Below are 18,987 nucleotides of genomic sequence, written 5' to 3'. Positions count from 1 at the left end.
TAATGAAAATTGTAATAAAAAACAGCAATAGAAATAACACTATATACATAACTGTGGCAGTGGTGAATGAATAAATGTCCTTTGGGGTGGAGGCAGAGGAAAAACCGTTGAGGGGGTGGGGGGGAATGTCCATAGTGGGAGTGTTGTGTGTATTGTGTCTGTGTCAACTTCCACAAGAAATATAATCCATAAAATATTTACAATCTTCATTATTTTATAGTCCTAGTTATATTCAATAAAGTTTTTTCATGATTATTGTATTTATTATTAGATTTAAGACTCTGTGTGTCCCTGATATCACTTCCCACCCTGTTAGTTTGTTGTTCTCCATTTAAGAAAACAACCACTTCCTAAAATGACACCACATTCAGGAAGTGTCATAATTTATTTGGTGTAAAAACAATGGTGCAAAGCTAAATAAATACAAACCCTCAGTTTCATCTATTTGACCATGTTTCATGTTGTTTGTATGTCCCACTCATTCATTTCCACCCTGCTTGGCTAAAGTATAGATAAAATTAACAACATTTAAAAATGTTAAAATATGTTTGATAGAGAAATTAAAATGATGTTTAAGTGTTCACCATTATGCTAGCTCAATCTTGCCCATTCGCAGAGCTACGGCTAATTTAGGCTCCAAATTTCCTGAGCTTGACCAATATGTTTTTCTGAGAGTCAAACATGACCTTTTTTTGATAGAATACCAAAAAATGTAAAAGTCATTAGGCAAAAAGCAGTGGTGGTAAAAGTACTCAATTGTCATACTAGAGTAAAAGCAAAGATACTTTAATAGAAAATGACTCACGTAAAAGTGAAATTCACCCAGTAAAATACTACTTGAGTAAATGTCTAAAAGTATTGGGTTTTAAATATACTTAAGTATCAAACGCAAATGTAATTGCTAAAATATAATTAAGTATCAAAAGTAAAAATCATTTAAAATTCTTTACATTCAGCAAAACATACAGCACCATTTATTTTTTACGGATCGCTATGGGGCACGCTCCAACACTCAGGCATCATTTACAAACAATGCATGTGTTGAGTGAGTCCACCTATTCAGGGGCAGTAGGGATGACCAGGAATGTTCTCTTGATAAGTGTGTGAATTAGACCATTTTTGTGTATAACGAGTACTTTTGGATGTCAGGGAAAATGTATGGTGTAGAAAGTACATTATTGTCTTTAGGAATGTAGTGAAGTAAAAGTTGTCAAAAATATAAATAGTAAAGTACACATAGCCCAAAAAAACTACTTAAGTAGTATTTTCAAATATTTTTACTTAAATACTTTACACAACTGGCAAAAAGCTACCATCCCATAGCCTACATTGCATATGAAGTGTGACTGGCTCATCCATTGATGTAGAAAATGCCCTCTTTTTTTACTTTTTGTGTTGGCTCCCCCACGTCTGGGTTCGTGCTCTCTGATTGGCTCAAAGTCAAGTTGTTTGCGCCTATTCTACAAGTAGAATTGGTAGATTTGTCGCTACGGGGGCGATTCGCAGCCGATACCGCTTTTGTTGTAGCAAGAGTAGGAAGAGCCTAACCACTGCGATAAGAACCGAGTGATACCTAGTGATATTATAGGTGTGTTTAATGGTTTAAGTATTAAGGGTACTTCCAAAACATAAAGAATACACTACTAGGCTATATAACACCTCAAATGGCCCCCGTTTCTGGCACACACAATGCAACATGTGATCGATAATAGCTGTCAATAAAATGTGATCGATAGGGTCTCTAATCAATAGGGTTCAAATCCAGGTCGCATTACACCTCTTGTGAGGTGATAACTATCTTCAATTGATGTCATCTGGCTACTGGAAATGCATCAAAAAGGTTTACAAGTTCATATGATTTTGGAATCTTGTTCAACTTTAATCTAATGAATTCTACATACAAGTGAGGTGAGTAAATATAAAGTATACATATGCACATGTATCTGTGCATTTTCCAAATCAATTTCTGCCATTTTTCTGTTCCAATAAATAACTAAATAGCCACATAAAACAAGTTTGCCCTTTTTTTATGTCACAATTACTATAGTTTGAATTAATAACAATTGTACTACTTGTGTGAGATTCAGTATTATTTTTTTTTAATTATCTCAATTCCTGAATGTGTTTTATAAATGTTGTTTATGACTGACTTATTTACCATTGTGCCTATGTGACTCACCACCTGGATTCGGTCTTTATGTAGCAAAATTTGAAATTGTGTTTTTTACATGGATTAAAAGTAGAGCTACAAAATGGTATATCATACACTACATTTGAGGAACAATGGGTAAATGATTCTGCTTTGAAAGTTGATCAACTTGCAAACTCACTTTTGAGAAATTGGCCTTCAATGTTTTGGTATCTAGTGAAGAGCTCTTCTTTGTCTACACCCATTCAGCATCGTTCACACCCATCTAGCTCCACTCTCGGAGCACACACTTGACGCTCTGGCGATGATTTGTTTACCTATGGATAACATGAACACAGCCTAACCGGCTCTGCTGGCAACAATTTCATTACATTTTTTTGCAGACGTTTACTGACACCGGCCATATTCAAAGGGTGTTGTACACACGTCACATAATATTAGCTAACGAGCCAGCCAGCTAACGTTAGCTAGTTAAACAATGCCACAGTGCTGGGCATTTAAAAATGTATTCTGATTGTGAATTCATTCAGATTCTGGAACACACAGATATTGACCAACATTTTCAGTCGTAGAAAAACAAATTTTACTCAAGTATGACAATTGAGTAAACATATCTTAATAGAAAATTACTCAAGTAAAAGTCACCAAGTAAAATACTACTTGAGTAAAAGTCTAAAAGTATCTGGTTTTAAATGTACTTAAGTACAGTGGAGTAAAAAGTACTCAATCATCATACTTTTGTAAAAGTAAAAATGTTATACATTTAATTCCTTATATTAAGCAGTGGTGGATGTACTTAAGTATCAAAAGTATGAAACGTTAGAGCCGTAAACACAAAAAGCAAAAAAGACAAGACCTTTTATTCATTTTGAGCTTTTCTAAAGGTAACAGTCTTACTTACGGATGCAAGAGCTCAGATTTAAAAAAAAGTGGATTCTCAAATAGGAAACACTTCAAAATACATCTCTTACAGACAAAATAGAATTATGCCTTAATAATGAAGGAATATAGCCAGTACACATAAGCACTTACAATCACTGACACTTTGCGTTACAAAAAACATCCTATAATAGAACCCTATACATAAAAATAAAATGTTTAGCTCATCCAAAGTACACACAACCTCACTGTAGGAATATGAGGACATCACCACTGATGGAACTGTATTAGAAATCAGTGTGTCAGGTCATGCCTTTAACAAGGACACCTATAACTTGTGAATTTTATACATAAATTAACAAAACGCATAAGGCATCCGTGTCCTTGGGCTTGTTAGTGTTAAGCTGTCATTACTTGAAGTTGAAGAATTTACGGTTCATCTTCAGTAAAATATTGTTTTCAAAGTTTCTGGAATCCAGCCTTGCTCTTCTGGGGCTGAAAACAAGTCATGCAATGCTGAACAGCCTTTCACAGGCAGCTGATACAGGTAAGGGTGCGTTTAACCTCAGAGACAGCTTACAGACTGCCGGGAAGGACTTGAGCAACTTCGTATGATCAGCTGAACAGGCTAGGTATCCGTCCAGCTGTTTGGAGCTTTCTTATGCTTGAGATGTTTTCATGGCAGAGAAGTCGTCCTCATCTGATGAACTGGTGCCATAACCTAGCTGCAGCAAGGGTTCTTCCAGGTGGTCCTTGATGTAGTCCATTCCTGAAATACAAGGAAGATGACAACGGAAATCATGCTGTTATGAGCCTACATTAATCCATCCCCATCTATATAAACCAGGCAACAGGGCTAAATAGGCTACCCATTGGACTGAACCACAAAGTCAGGAATTTAGTTTAAATGGGTGGTTCTCAAATCTATGAAGAGTCATTGTACACTATACACAGTTGTTTATGAATAATAAAATACTGTTAATTAACCACATGTTGTCTTACCCATTCTAATGGTGGCGTCATCCTTTGTCCATGTTGTTTTGAATTTGGGGAGAAGGATTGCAGCTGGTATCAGCTCAGGGTCATGAAACATGTGGCCGAAGCGCTTCTTCTGTCCCAGTTGTAGTGCATTCACCAGAGGCTTACAGTACTTCAGGGACAACTTGAGTCGGTCAAGTTTTGTGATCAGCAGGTTGATAGTTGAAAGAAGCCACCCCATCTGGACATTGGTTTCAGCCTGCAGGATGTTGATGGCCTTTGCGACTGGGCTCATGGTGGCAGCATACTCTGTGAGGAAGGCGAGTTCAGCTGGATTGAACCTATGAAAAAAATACACATATAATAATACTGTGTTTCCTAACCCTATACAAACAGGATCACTAACCATTTCACCTGATTTAACGACAGTAATCAATGGCTGGATGAGTAGTTGACTAAATGGATCGATGATAGTGTATGGCTACAACATGTGAAACAGTTATTAGTCCCCAAGCAAAGGGTCAGGAAACACCAACAGATTTAAACAACATTCAAGACCTTAAATTATGACAAAAATAATACATAATCCTTACATTGGAACCTCGAAGTCTTTGCAGAGAATACTGACGGCCGCCTCTCCTTTGTCTTTGACGATCCTCAGGAGTCTTTCTACAGTCATGAACCAGGAGTTCCACCTTGTAGCATTTAGGCGCAGCAGCTGGAGGTCGCTAGCATCTTCAACCTTTTCGGCTGCAAGTGTGGATCTTCCGCATTTGTTCCAAAGTGCTGGCACTTGCCAAATGTTGAACGGGACACTTTTTTGTAAGCCTCACTGGATGTTGCTTTCAGGGCATCGACTGTAGACACTAAGTTGAGTAGGTGGCAAGCACAGAGCTGGTGCTTCGGCAGCTGGTACTCAAAACCATCATCTTCATTCAGGATCATTGCCACATCAACAAACTCCACTTCTTCCTCTTCACCATCTTCCTGTCCTGGCTGAGCTGCTTCACCACACACTGCCTCGTTGTTTTCATCTTCTCCAAAAACTGGGAAAGCTTTCAAGAAGTTAGAGCCGTTGTCTGTTGTTGTTCTCACAATCTTAACTCAGATTTCAAACTCAAAATGGATGTCATTTAGGGCACCTGCTAACACATCAAAGGTGTGCAATCCTCTCAACCGTTTACAGGCCAGGGCTGCAGAGCATGTGTTGAGACTGTCAGGGTCTATCTTGTGGGCTGCAACACCAATGAAACTCTGGCTTCTTGCAGACCAGCAGTTGGTGGTGGCGATTTGGTCAACTCCTCTCATGCCCTCAGTCACCTTCTTCTTCATTTCCTTGGAGGCTTCAATCCTGAAGCGCAGGGGGGGCCTTGATAAGATATTTGAGTTAGGCTGCAGATAATGGACAAACTATGGTTCGTGTTCTACAACATCGAATGGTTGGAGCCCTTGGACCACATACTTCACCACAGCTTTGTCGATGGATTCTTGTGACACTGTCTTCAGTAATGTGCTCTGCTTGATGGTGGAAGGAGTCTTAGGGGCATGTTCTCTCTTCAGTGTGTTTGTAGTCAGTTCTGTATACTTCTTAAGATTGTATACATGCTTTCTCTGAAATAAGAAAAGGAAAAGAGAGACAATTACTTAGCTAGATAACTACCATCACTGAACACTTAAGGTTTAGAAGCCTAATTTTAAAGTTATAAACAGTTAAGTGAGAGTTTGTGACCACCATTTAATATTACAATGAGAAAAAACGATGTTAATTGATTTAGCAAGGTAAGAACAACTTTATCAACACAAGGAATAAAATGGCCAGCTAACTGGGTGTTAGCTAACATTCAAAAGCCAATATTAGTTAGCTAGCTAACTTGATCAGGTGTTTAGAGAAAATGTATTTGGCTAGACTAATGTTAACTGGCTAAAATGTGCCCAGATTCTGAAACTACCAGTTAGCCAGCTTGTTAACAAGTTAGCGCGTGTCAGTTTAGTTATATTGCGTTAGCTAGCAAAGCTTTCGAATCTGGTCACATTTTAGCCAGCTAAAGTAGGTAGCTACTAACTAGTGATCTAGTTAGGTATAGGATTAGTTAGCATCAACTAACACTGCTTGTTGCATTAGCCAATGTGGATTAGCATGCAAACGTTATTCTAGCTAGCTAGCAAGCTAACAGTAGACTTTAAAAAATATATAAAAAAACATTAACTAACAGTAGACTTAGCTCAATGTGTTTTTTAGGTTCGACGGCGAGTTCTTGAACGCTAGTATTTCCTGAAATTTTGGTAAACATAACATACATTTTATCCGGTAGGATGAATCTTTCATTCCGAGAAAATAAAACAACATTTATTGTAGATACAGCCAAGGGTGTTCGTCCTCATCAGGAGGTGGTGGTAGAGCGATGTCGGACACGCTTGGACAAAGTGCTGCTGAGAAAACATTTGTTGTAGATACAGTCAAGGGTGTTCGTCCTCACCAGGAGGTAGTGGTAGAGCGATGTCAGACATGATTGTGCGTTGATGACTGTTTTGCAAGTGACAGGCTCTCGGTGGGTAGGGTTTACACTTTTAGGACCCTTGGATTTGCCAAACTGATGAGGATTGGATCAACTCTGCATGTCGTCGCCTGCTGCCTAGCAAAACAAGTTCACCCATTAGTGTGCCGATTCGCCGATGTTGCTTGCATCTTTTTTTCAACATTATTCGTTTTTTTCTTCCAGTTTCAGATTGATTTGATTTTGTTGCGAGTAACGAAGATGTCATGGGAAATGAATCGGAGTAAAATTAGGCTTTTTGTGTTTTTTATGTAGGGAAGTAAAGTAAAAGTCGACAGAAATAGTAAAGTACAGATACCCCCAAAAACGACTTAAGTACAGTAACAAAGTATTTCAACTTCGTTACTTTACACAACTGATTTTCATTTGTTTTCAATCAAATATATTTCAAACCATACTTTGCATACTGTACATGCGCTACACACAAAATGATCAAATCAAGATTACATTGTCTCGAAACAAGAAGGCACCATTCACACCTGTTAGCTGTTTTAATCTGTTTTATTGTCTCTTTCATAAAGTCAATGAGCTGTAAACGTATGGACAGTACCTGCAATAAAAAAACATTAATGATGCAATGATTGTGTTGAGGAGAGGGTGGGGTAAGTGTTAATTTTGTATGTGTGTCACATGGTTAAGGTGATTAGGCCAGGGGAGGGGGGAAGTGTGTTACAAATGACCTCCTTGAGAGATGAAAATGTCTTGTCTTCCAAGGGAACACCACGCCCCACTATTCCAACTTTCTCTTTAGAGTTTGGTATAAAAACGGCACTGCTGACCTCCAGTGTCAGAGCTCTATAGCAAGAAACATATCTTAGATCCATAAGTTATTCAGTCACAGAGACTGAGGACTAGACCAAGACTAGAGCAACCGACACAAAGCTAAACAACAGAAATGTCGATGGACTGCAGCATTGGTGAGGATAAAATCAATGGATTTTGGGCTTCTGGATTTAAGCTTTTTACTTTTAAGATCACAGTTGTGCTGTTTTTACCTACATTCTCTAATATTTTTTTTATAGTCTAGTTACAATCAGGTTTGCTTTGTTGCATGCATCTATGTGCAGCAGCATAGCCTAGTAGTTAGAGCGTTGGACTTGTAACCAAAAGGTTGCAAGTTCAAATCCCTGAGCTGACAAGGTACAAATCTGTTGTTCTGCCCCTGAACAAGGCCGTGCTCCTAGGCCGTGCTCCTAGGCCGTGCTCCTAGGCCGTGCTCCTAGGCCGTGCTTGAAAAATAAGGATTTGTTCTTAACTGACTTGCCTAGTTAAATAAAGGTATAAAAAATGTCATTGGGAAGACTTTATTTGGCTAGTCTGTCTGTAGATGCTCTACAATCCATCTACAGCCTATCAGTAACATTTCTACTAACCCTAGCGCTAAACTTAACCCTTACCCTTATTCTAAACCTAATCGTAACCTTAGCAAGCAGTTGCTTATCAACAGATAGTATGACATAGTATTCACACTATCCAAGTGTTTGTGTTTCTGTCTATCCGTAGTATTACATACTTAACATGTGAACTGTCCTCAGTGAATTGTATGTATCAACTGTCTCGACATGTTTTTCAATGTTTGACACTTACCACTGTTTGTCTTATACTTGTGATTCATTCATCCTTTACCTTTTTGTCTGTATGTTTGTTTTGTTATCTCTTTGTACTGTTTGAAGTGTGCGTCTATACCAGTAGGAGATTGGGCAGTGAGGAAGAGGATATTTCCCTCCCTGATACACTTCCCTTTGTCCCATTTCCATTGGCTCCCGCATTGATGTAATCATTGGGATGCCAGAGGTATTTGGAGCTGTAGTGGCCGTTTCGTTCTATTATTCAAAATACAATATCTAAATCAATGTGAGTAACATTGGTACTGTTCTGCAGGTCAAGACAATGCTGCACAGACGGGTGCTAGGACCATGGGGCGCAAGAAGAGAACTGTCTTCACCAAAGAGCACCTGAAGCTTCTGCGGGTGGATTTTGATGTTGATCCCTACCCAAGCATTGCCGTGAGGGAGCGCCTATCCCAGGCCACTGGCCTAACAGAATCCCGCATTCAGGTAAGTGGTTGCACACGCACACACCTTTCCCATTCAATTACGTTGTAAAAAGCACATTCTCATCTAGCTATCCCAATCTGTTTCAGGTGTGGTTTCAGAACAGGAGAGCCAGAACAATGACGCACAGGGACCACAAACTCTCCCCTCAGCCAGAGTCAGCTCACCCTATCCCCAGTCCCTTTCTACCTACACAGTCTGTCTCCAAACTCCTCCATGGGATCAAAGATGTGACCCACCAGGTCGACATAGAGGAAGTCTCTTATTACCAGCCGCTGAGCCACAGCCAGATGCACGAGGAGGACTGCTTCTACGGTCCCTCATCTTGTCCCCCCACCTTCCTGCTCTCTCCAGGGGATGCCGGATACAGCAGTCCCTCATTCAGTGTGGGAGTGAGACACGACAGGTTCCTGGGTACTATCTCTCCAGGTGCTTTGCCAGAAGCTCAATGGTGCAACGTTGCCCAGGAGTTCACGTTCTGCTCCCAGGGGGAGGGCCAGGCCTTCCGCTACTCACCTCCATCTGGACTTCTTCATCCCCAGTACGCCCACGGCGGACTCCAGTCCGTTCGTGCCAGCAGCACCTTCGACCCGTTCTCCAGTTGCCCTGCCACACCGGACTCAGCCAGCTGGGACATAGGACTTGAGAACCTCTATCCCATCGACCGGGGTTTCCCGTACAGGGAAGTCTCCGATGAGTACTCAAGTCCTTCTGGGCTCTTTGATGCTATGCAAGAAGCCCCACAACCTGAACTGTCTTCCCAGTGTGTGGAAGACTTCTTTGAGCAGATGGAGTAGAGTTCAGTGGCAGGACCAGTAAACACCCCTACAATATTCTAAGTTGCCAACACTCCAGGTTTGAATAGGTCTAGCTCTTGTGGGAAGTAGTGGACGGTTTCAATGAAACAAATAATGAACATTTTAATTATGTCGATGGCCTTATAATCAATCCCAGAATGAGTTCGGCAACATTAAGGCAGACCTGAATGTATTAGCCATGTACAATAGGACTGTTGCATGAATGAACATAGCTGCTGCGTTATGTAGGGAGGTACATTACTACTATAATATAGGGTTAATCTATTTATTTTTAAAACATGTATTTAACCAGGCGAGTCAGTTAAGAAAAGCGCATATTTACTGGCTATAAAGGGTGTATAATATGAGTAGAATAATACATTGACAATTTATTTTACATAATGTATCACTATTTATTCCAAATAAACACCTACTTTGTGAACTGCTGTTTTGATATTTTATTCTCTCATAATTGACAATGAAATAGGACTACCATACCCGCAGTAATTTGAGTCAAGTGTCCGGTAAGTAGCATGTGATTCCCATCTAATTTAGAAGGCTTTTAAATCACTCTTTGTCATTGATAGATAGATATTAGACTGCAACCAAATGGCGGAACGTGTTAGGAGGCGGAACGTTTAAATTGGTGTGATGTTTCCTAGACGCCTGGAAATACAGATGGGCCATCACTTCCGGATTCTCTGTACGCATGTGAGACAGTTGGAAACACGTTTGTTTTGCAACTTTTGTATTTGTCCAGATGAAGTAAACAAATGCACTTCATTAACTGACTGGAAATCAAGTCCTTTGACGTAGCTATCTCGCAGGTAATGTGGCTTTATTTCTCCCTGCCTATATAAATTGCAATTAGCTTTGACAAGTACAGAAAACTGGTCTAAGAATATTTCGTATTATTCTGTATGTAAATCCGACACACTCCATGTATACTGAACAAAAATATAAACTCAACATGAAACTATTTCAACGATTTTACTGAGTTACAGTTCATATAAGGAAATCAGTCAATTTTAATTAGACCCTAATCAATGGTTTCACATTACTTGGCAGGGGCGCAGCCATGGGTGGGCTTGGAATAGCATAGGCCCACCCACTTGGGAGCCAGGCCCAGCCAATCAGAATGAGTTTTAACCCCACGAAAGGGCTTTGTTACAGACAGAAATACTTCTGTTTCATCAGCTGTCCGGGTGGCTGGTCTCAGATCCCGCAGGTGAAGAGCCGCGTGTGGAGGTCCAGGGCTGGCGTGGTCACACGTGTTCTGAGGCCGGTTGGACGTACTGCCAAATTCTCAAAAATGACATTGGAGTCGGCTTATGGTAGAGAAATTAACATTCTCAATTACCTGGCAACAGCTCTGGTGGACATTGCTGCAGTCAGCATGCCAATTGCATGCTCCCCTAAAACTTGAGACTTCTGTGGCATTGTGTTATGTGACACAACTGCACATTTAAGAGTGGCCTTTTATTGGCCCCAGTGTTTATATTTTTATTCAGTGTATGTGTTACATTTCATATGTATTAATTTGTGAATGTCCATTTTGTATGATATATTACGAATTACAATTCGTATTATAGCTTACGAATTTGCTGAACTTACAACCTTCTAGGCTAGGGGTAAAGGTTAGGAGTTAGGTTAACATGCTAAATATTTGCAAAGTAGCTAAAAAGTAGTAAGTAGTTGAAACATTGCTAAAATGCTGAAGTTGTCCATGATGAGATTGGAATCTATGGGTGAGCCATACCTTAAGTAGACTGGAACTGTGCCCATTTCTTTCAATGGTAAACTACCTGAGTAAAACATCATTTATTCACCAGCTTTGCCTCAACTCCTTCAGAGTTGAGAGTAGCCCACCTGCCGGCTGATGGCGCTAATATTCCTTTTAGGTTGTTTTTCAACTGCATCCAACTGTAATCTATGCAGTCGGCGATACACTTGTCATGTCCCCCGGTGACCGGCTCGTACATAAAACATCCTCCATTCAGGCTGCAAGGGTGTCGATTTCCTTCTTACGTAGCTTTAATGGCGAGCCGTAAAAAAAAGAAGGTAAAATTGGCGTACTGTTAAAAAATAAAATAATTCCACCACCATGCTAGTCACTATTGCTACTTCCTGATTTGGAAAAGTGTAGCGTGTTTTGTCGACATTTGGAACGTTTACCGACAAATTTGCTGTTTCCATCAGGCATATCGTGACTTTGTTTTCTATCCTACATGTACTTTACGTGCATAAAAGGTTGGATGGAAGCCTGGGTAGTGGCATATCCCATCCCTTTGAGGTATGTTTTCCAACCCATCTCTCGCCGGCTCTACAGTGTCTAAATCTAACCATGATGGCGTTCCGACTCCAGTGCAACTCAGTGTAAACAAGTGTAATAGTCGAAATCTGCTGGCTAAGCCAGTTGCATAGATTCCAGTTGGACACAGTTGACAAAAACAACGTAAAAGGAACAATAGCGCCATCTGCCAGCCGGTTGGGCTAGAGTTGACAGCAGGCTTGAGTTTTTGAAATGAACCTCCGACTCCTTTGTCGCTATGCGTCAATACTTAAAAAATTTACATTCTTAAATCTTTCCTGTGTACCTATGTTTGTCCTAAGTTGCGTGCCTTTCTTAGTATTTCTCAGTCAGTGGTTGTATTTGATTAACGTTTTACTAAAATGTATGGATTTCAGCCAGCAATGGTACACAACAACAGAGGATGCACATAGGTTCATTTAAAAAACTATTGTCTGCTCTCAACTATGTTGAGGTACTTGGCAACAATTGGCTACAATTTGTATGCCAGATGTTATATCTTAATAATGTGTTTCCATTACTGGGCGTTACAGTTTAGCTTATACAAAACATTGCCATAGTCAGATTTTTCTTAACGCTACTTTTTTCACTGAATCAAGAACAAAGAAATGATCTTAGCCTGTCCAGTTGCAGGTGGTTCTCCAAAAAACAGATTACCATATTCAGAAATATATTAAATCCACATTTTGCACCGAGTGAGGTGTTCCCTTGCCATTTTAGCTGCCAGACATCTTGATTTTCCCAACATCTCCCAGTCATTTCTATGTGCAGTGGTCACTTGTAGAGGTAGATGGCAGCGCATCATACATTGCGACCAAAACAAAGATGTACACACATGCAAGATGCATTTCTCACTCTATATAAAACATGGATGTAATTAGAGGTCGACCGATTAATCGGAATGGCCGATTTAATTAGGGCCGATTTCAAGTTTTCATAACAATCGGTCATCGGTATTTTTGGACACCTTTATTTAACTAGGCAAGTCAGTTAGGAACACATTATTTTCAATGACGGCCTAGGAACGGTGGGTTAACTGCCTTGTTCAGGGGCAGAACGACAGATTTTTACCTTGTCAGCTCAGGGATTCAATCTTGCAACCTTACGGTTAACTAGTCCAACGCTCTAACCACCTGCTTTACATTGCACTCCACGAGGAGCCTGCCTGTTACGCAAATGCAGTAAGAAGCCAGGGTAAGTTGCTAGCTAGCATTAAACTTATCTTATAAAAAAACAATCAATCAATCATAATCACTAGTTAACTACACATGGTTGATGATATTACTAGTTTATCTAGCGTGTCCTGCATTGCATATAATCGATGCGGTGCGCATTCGCGAAAAAGGACTGTCTTTGCTCCAACGTGTACCTAACCACAAACATCAATGCCTTTCTTAAAATCAATACACAAGTATATATTTTTAAACCTGCATATTTAGTTAATATTGCCTGCTAACATGAATTTCTTTTAACTAGGAAAATTGTGTCACTTCTCTTGCAACAGAGTCAGGGTATATGCAGCAGTTTTGGCCGCCTGGCTCGTTGAGAACTGTGAATACTATTTCTTCCTAACAAAGACAGCCAACTTCGCCAAACGGGGGATGATTTAACAAAAGCGCATTTGCGAAAAAAGAACAATCGTTGCACGACTGTACCTAACCATAAACATCAATGCCTTTCTTAAAATCAATACACAGAAGTATATATTTTTAAACCTGCATATTTAGCTAAAGGAAATCCAGGTTAGCAGGCAATATCAACCAGGTGAAATTGTGTCACTTCTCTTGCGTTCATTGCACGCAGAGTCAGAGTATATGCAACAGTTTGGGCCGCCTGGCTCTTTGCGAACTAATTTGCCAGAATTTTACGTAATTATGACATAACATTGAAGGTTGTGCAATGTAACAGGAATATTTAGACTTAGGGATGCCACCCGTTAGATAAAATACGTACCGGTTCCGTATTTCACTGAAAGAATAAACGTTTTGTTTTTGAGATTATAGTTTCTGGATTCGACCATATTAATGACCTAAGGCTCGTATTTCTGTGTGTTATTATGTTATAATTAAGTCTATGATTTGATAGCGCAGTCTGATTGAGCGATGGTAGGCAGCAGCAGGCTCGTAAGCATTCATTCAAACAGCACTTTCGTGCGTTTTGCCAGAAGCTCTTCGCAATGCTTCAAGCATTGCGCTGTTTATGACTTCAAGCCTATCAACTCCCGAGATTAGGCTGGTGTAACCGATGTGAAATGGCTAGCTAGTTAGCGGGGTGTGCGCTAATAGCGTTTCAAACGTCACTCGCTCTGAGACTTGGAGTAGTTGTTCCCCTTGCTCTGCATGGGTAACGCTGCTTCGAGGGTGGCTGTTGTCGATGTGTTCCTGGTTCGAGCCCAGGTAGGAGCGAGGAGAGGGACGAAAGCTATACTGTTACACTGGCAATACTAAAGTGCCTATAAGAACATCCAATAATCAAAGGTATATGAAATACAAATCGTTTAGAGAGAAATAGTCCTATAATTCCTATAATAACTACAACCTAAAACTTCTTACCTGGGAATATTGAAGACTCATGTTAAAAGGAACCACCAGCTTTCATATGTTCTCATGTTCTGAGCAAGGAACTTAAACGTTAGCTTTCTTACATGGCACATATTGCACTTTTACTTTCTTCTCCAACACTTTGTTTTTGCATTATTTAAACCAAATTGAACATGTTTCATTATTTATTTGAGACTAAATTGATTTTATTGATGTATTATATTAAGTTAAAATAAGTGTTCATTCAGTATTGTTGTAATTGTCATTATTAAAAAAATAATAATAATTGCAGATTAATCGGTATCGGCTTTTGTTGGGTCCGCCAATAATCGGTATCGGCGTTGAAAAATCATAATCGGTTGACCTCTAGATGTAATATCTTTCTGAATATTCTCGTTTTTTTGGAGAACCATCTGTAACCGGACACGGACATTTCTAAGATACTTTTTTCACTGAAACGAGAACAAAGAAAGTATCGCCAAGGACGGGTAAGTTGAAAACTCTATGGTGACGTTTTGTCTGGAGTAACATGCTGACCACACCGCTCGCGTCGCGTGCGTTGCAAAATAAATGTACATAAACAACATCAATTTGATTCAATCATTGCACCCACACTGCTCGGGCATCTGCGTGGCCAGGCGCTAAAATAGAACTTGGTTCTATTTGTGATGCTCAACGCGCTCCAAGTCTTGCCTCTCCCATCTCCTCATTGGTTTTTAGGAGCATATACCCACGTGGGTGATTGAAAGATGAACTGAGGTCCACACTCAGTTCATCTTTGTGGTAATGCACTGTAAAGTTGTTTGCCAAAGTCCAAAGAAGAAAAAGAATCCTGAAGGAAGGAGGAGAGATGATGAGAAACTAATTCGGCTTACCATTTTATGTGAATTAATTGTCGGAGTAGAGGACCTTGTTCATTTCAGGTAAAATAACAACCCAATGTTGATATCCCAAGACAAAGTAGCTTGCAACAGCAAGCTAGCTAGCTAAATTGCCATTATTGTTTAATGCTTTTTGACCTGTCCCCAAATTCTATAATTTAATTGGTTCAATGTGTTTTGATATTTCAACCTTTGTGTCCTGATCGCGTCTGGCGTGGATGAACAAAATCAACTTGCCCGCAATGGCGGACGGACGCACGGTTTGGTCAGCATGTAATGCCCAGTAATGGAAACGTATTATTAAGTTATATCACGTTATCTGGCGTACAAACTGTAGCTTAGGTTGAAATGAGCTCCAAGCTAAATCTGTTTGCATGGTAGCTAGCTGGACATGCAGTTAGTGTATTAACAGTCAGGTTTTCTTTAAGAAGTACAAAAAGAGACTCCTCAACACTTGAGTTAATGTCATAATACAAAGATGACTAACTTAATGGTCGTCAAATGAGGCAAACAATTTATGATAATGTTGTTACATGTAGTTGATTGTAGGTAGTGGTGCTCACAAAACACCCACTCTCTTAGGGCCGGGACGATACCAGTATCTCAATCTTTTTTCCATGGCAAAAATGAAAACATGAAGCTGGTTACTCTTTGGTCCTTTAAAAACCTGCTGTATGTAAAATAGTGTGCTATAGCTTGGAAAATACATAAATATGACTGGATGACAACATGTTTGTTTCCAACATTAGGACTGTTTTCCGAAACAAGTTAAATCGGCTTTGTTTTGTTTCCTTGCTACGATACTGAGTATTGATATACTGGTATCGTCCTGGTCCTACTAGCTATGTTGTGAGCTGTGGAAAATGCTTGTACAATGTGTAGCATAGACCAAGTTGCTGCAGTTACTTTTATATTGTCAGACAAAGCCATCACCTCTTACTGATGCTTATTTCAGATTTCCATGAGTTGAGTGAACCTGTTGTTACTAGCAAATTAACTACAACCATTATGGGCAAGTTTCTTGAGATACTGTAGGTAGTTCACTCCCATACACGGAGGTAGTTGGCACTATCTAAGTGATTGTTACATGAAGCACCTAATTAAGTGGGATGTGCGTAAGGCAAAGCTACATTTGATCCTACAATCTTCAGTTTCTGACCTGTGTGATTCTCAGAAAGGAGAAGATGGAGGGGAAGGAGCCAAAGAAGGAACAGAAGCGGCACCAGCAGAAGCACAGCGGGCCCAAGGCGGAGAGGAAGAAGAGTAGGAAGCAGCTGGGAACTCCAGCCGGAGATGATGAGCGCAAGAGGAACCCCAAAGCGTTTGCGGTCCAGTCAGCAGTGCGCATGGCCAAAACCTTCCACAGGTCAGCAGCATTCATATACATGCCCCACTACACTACATTAAAATCATCCCACCATCAGCGTTCATGTTTGTGTTTTTAGAATTTATTTTGTTTCACAAGGTTTACATAGTATAATGTTGTCATTTTAGTTACTGTGACACTAATCTGTGGTTTACAAGTTCATAGAAATAACCATAGGAGTGAATGCTGTTAACATGTATCATGAGTGGTTCAGACAGAAGGACAGACATTGAGATTTAGAAAAGCATTGTAGAGGAGGCAGCACACAAAGTGCAGACAGAAAAGTTCAACATTGTAGGAAACTATAAACACTGTTCTTTCCCCCTCTCCCAGAGCCCAGGACCTAAAGGCCAAGAAACATCACATACCCCTGGTGGACCGCACCCCTTTAGAGCCTCCCCCGATAGTGGTGGTGGTGGTAGGACCCCCCAAGGTGGGCAAGAGCACCCTCATCCGCTGCCTGATCAAAAACTTCACACGGCAGAAACTAGGGGACATCTGCGGGCCTGTGACCATCGTCTCTGGTGAGCTGAGCTTGGATGTTTCTTACTGTATTACGATCAGTTAGGTCGTATTCATTAGTGCACACCATAGCAATGCAATTTGCAACCGAAAATGAAAACAAGCACTTCTTATTGGACAAGTTAAGGTAGTCCCTCCCCGTTTTCTCACGTTTGCTTCCATTTAGTTCCTAGTGAATACAACCTTGCGTGACCACAGAGCTGTCATTTAATGTGTTGTTTACCTTGTGTGCTAACGCCGCCGCACCACCATCTTAATTTTCCTTTCAGGAAAGAAGAGGCGTCTTACCTTCATCGAGTGTAGCAATGACATCAATACAATGATTGACTTGGCAAAGGTTGCTGACCTGGTAAGTTAATTTGTGTATGGTGGTTAAAGCCAAAATGTTATCAATCCCTTTAAAATTCTGACAAGATAGAATTGTACTTATGATATTGGAGTATGTACAGTGTCTGTTTTGATGCCTTATTGTTGGCTTTTAAGTATATTTTATCATGCTACAAAAATGCAATGTTGGCATAAACACTATTTGTGAGTCCCAAATGATATCCTATTCACTATCAAGTACACTACTTTTGACCAGGGCCCTTAATGCACTACTTTTGACCAGGGCCCATGGTGCACTACTTTTGACCAGGACCCATAGGGCTCTGGTCAAAAGTAGTGCACTATATAGCAAGTAGGGTGCCATTTGAGATGCACATATCTGAGACAGTTGAATTGAACCCAGACTTCCCTACCAGACAATAAAAATAGACTTGACGTGAGGCTATCAATGAGCTAAAGACTGACATCCCTGTGGTCCACCAGGTGCTGATGCTCATTGACGCCAGCTTCGGCTTTGAGATGGAGACTTTTGAGTTCCTCAACATCTGCCAGGTGCACGGCTTCCCGCGCATCATGGGTGTGCTCACCCACCTGGACTCGTTCCGCAATAACAAGGCCCTTCGCAAGACCAAGAAGCGGCTCAAGCATCGCTTCTGGACTGAGGTCTACCAGGTCAGCACCGAATTTGAATGAGAAACGTTTTATCTTTGGCTTCACACCATAAATCGTATTAGCAATTGTGTGTAAGAGTGAGTGAGTCCGTGCAAATAGTCTCTTAAAATGCAGGTGAGTACAGGTAGATGGGTCTGTACAGGTAGACAGCTTAGGGTTAGCTGCTCAACAGTCTTATGGACTAGAGGTAGAATCTGTCTCGGAACCTGTTAGTCCGAGACCTGATGCTCAGGTACCGCCTGCTGGAAGGTAGCGCCGAGAGCAGTCCGTGGCTAGAATCCTTGGCGATCTTCCTAACTTCCTCAGAGACCACCTGGTGTAGATGTCCTGCTTCCTAAATGACTGGGCAGTCTTCACCACCCTCTGTAGAGCCTTGTGGTTCAGGCCGGGTAGTTGCCGTACCAGGCGGTGATGCAGCCAGACAGAATGCTCTCAATGGTGCACCTGTAAAGGTCCCTGAGGATCTGAGGGGCCAAGCCAAACCTCTTCAGCCGTCCTGTAGTCTACGATCATCTCCTTGGTTTTTCTGAGGTTGAGAGAGAGGTTATTGTCCTGGCACCACTTTGCCAGGGGTCTAACCACCTTTCTGTAGGCTTTCTCGTCATTGTCGGTGATCAGCCCTATCATCGTCGTGTCGTCAGCAAACTTGATGATGGAGTTGGTTTGGCAGGTTTTTTTGTGAAGTATTTTTTATTGGTTTTCACAAATACACTGCTCAAAAAAATAAAGGGAACACTTAAACAACACAATGTAACTCCAAGCCAATCACACTTCTGTGAAATCAAACTGTCCACTTAGGAAGCAACACTGATTGACAATAAATTTCACATGCTGTTGTGCAAATGGAATAGACACTTCTCAGTTCCTATGCTTCCTGGCTGATGTTTTGGTCACTTTTGAATGCTGGCGGTGCTTTCACTCTAGTGGTAGCATGAGATGGAGTCTACAACCCACAC

The 18,987-nt window shown here is 40.7% G+C and overlaps 2 protein-coding genes across 4 annotated transcripts in view; both read left to right on the top strand.

Moving 5' to 3' along the window:
* The first annotated feature begins 7,335 nt into the window (after positions 1-7,335).
* On the top strand, positions 7,336-9,412 carry mxtx2 (mix-type homeobox gene 2). Its single transcript, XM_029718842.1, has 3 exons — positions 7,336-7,478; positions 8,443-8,618; positions 8,705-9,412. The coding sequence occupies exons 1-3, from the start codon at positions 7,457-7,459 to the stop codon at positions 9,410-9,412; spliced, it is 906 nt and encodes a 301-aa protein (XP_029574702.1). The 5' UTR covers positions 7,336-7,456.
* A 660-nt stretch (positions 9,413-10,072) lies between these two features.
* The window catches only part of LOC115179378 (ribosome biogenesis protein BMS1 homolog), a 40,457-nt gene continuing 31,542 nt past the window's right edge, over positions 10,073-18,987 (top strand). The window contains exons 1-6 of one of the 3 annotated variants that reach the window (XM_029740854.1): positions 10,073-10,239; positions 10,610-10,746; positions 16,319-16,510; positions 16,844-17,034; positions 17,302-17,381; positions 17,843-18,031. In XM_029740854.1, the coding sequence (XP_029596714.1) occupies positions 16,329-16,510; positions 16,844-17,034; positions 17,302-17,381; positions 17,843-18,031 (642 nt within the window). In that variant the 5' untranslated portion in view covers positions 10,073-10,239; positions 10,610-10,746; positions 16,319-16,328. Of the gene's footprint in view, positions 10,240-10,609; positions 10,747-14,693; positions 14,752-16,318; positions 16,511-16,843; positions 17,035-17,301; positions 17,382-17,842; positions 18,032-18,987 lie in introns of those variants that run through there. The other 2 variants (XM_029740846.1, XM_029740862.1) reach the window with 2 other exon arrangements.

This window comes from Salmo trutta, chromosome 3 (assembly GCF_901001165.1).
Source record: "Salmo trutta chromosome 3, fSalTru1.1, whole genome shotgun sequence".
Classification (NCBI taxonomy): domain Eukaryota; kingdom Metazoa; phylum Chordata; class Actinopteri; order Salmoniformes; family Salmonidae; genus Salmo; species Salmo trutta.
Note: the sequence above shows the minus strand (reverse complement) of the source record. Positions and strands in the feature narration are given on the sequence as shown.

Bases quoted from the DNA above. Each gene is read 5' to 3' on its own strand.
- mxtx2 (XM_029718842.1), top strand. From the start codon at position 7,457: ATGTCGATGGACTGCAGCATTG. The intron at 7,479-8,442 runs GTGAGGATAAAA...ACTGTTCTGCAG, and splicing joins GTCGATGGACTGCAGCATTG to GTCAAGACAATGCTGCACAG. The intron at 8,619-8,704 runs GTAAGTGGTTGC...AATCTGTTTCAG, and splicing joins TAACAGAATCCCGCATTCAG to GTGTGGTTTCAGAACAGGAG.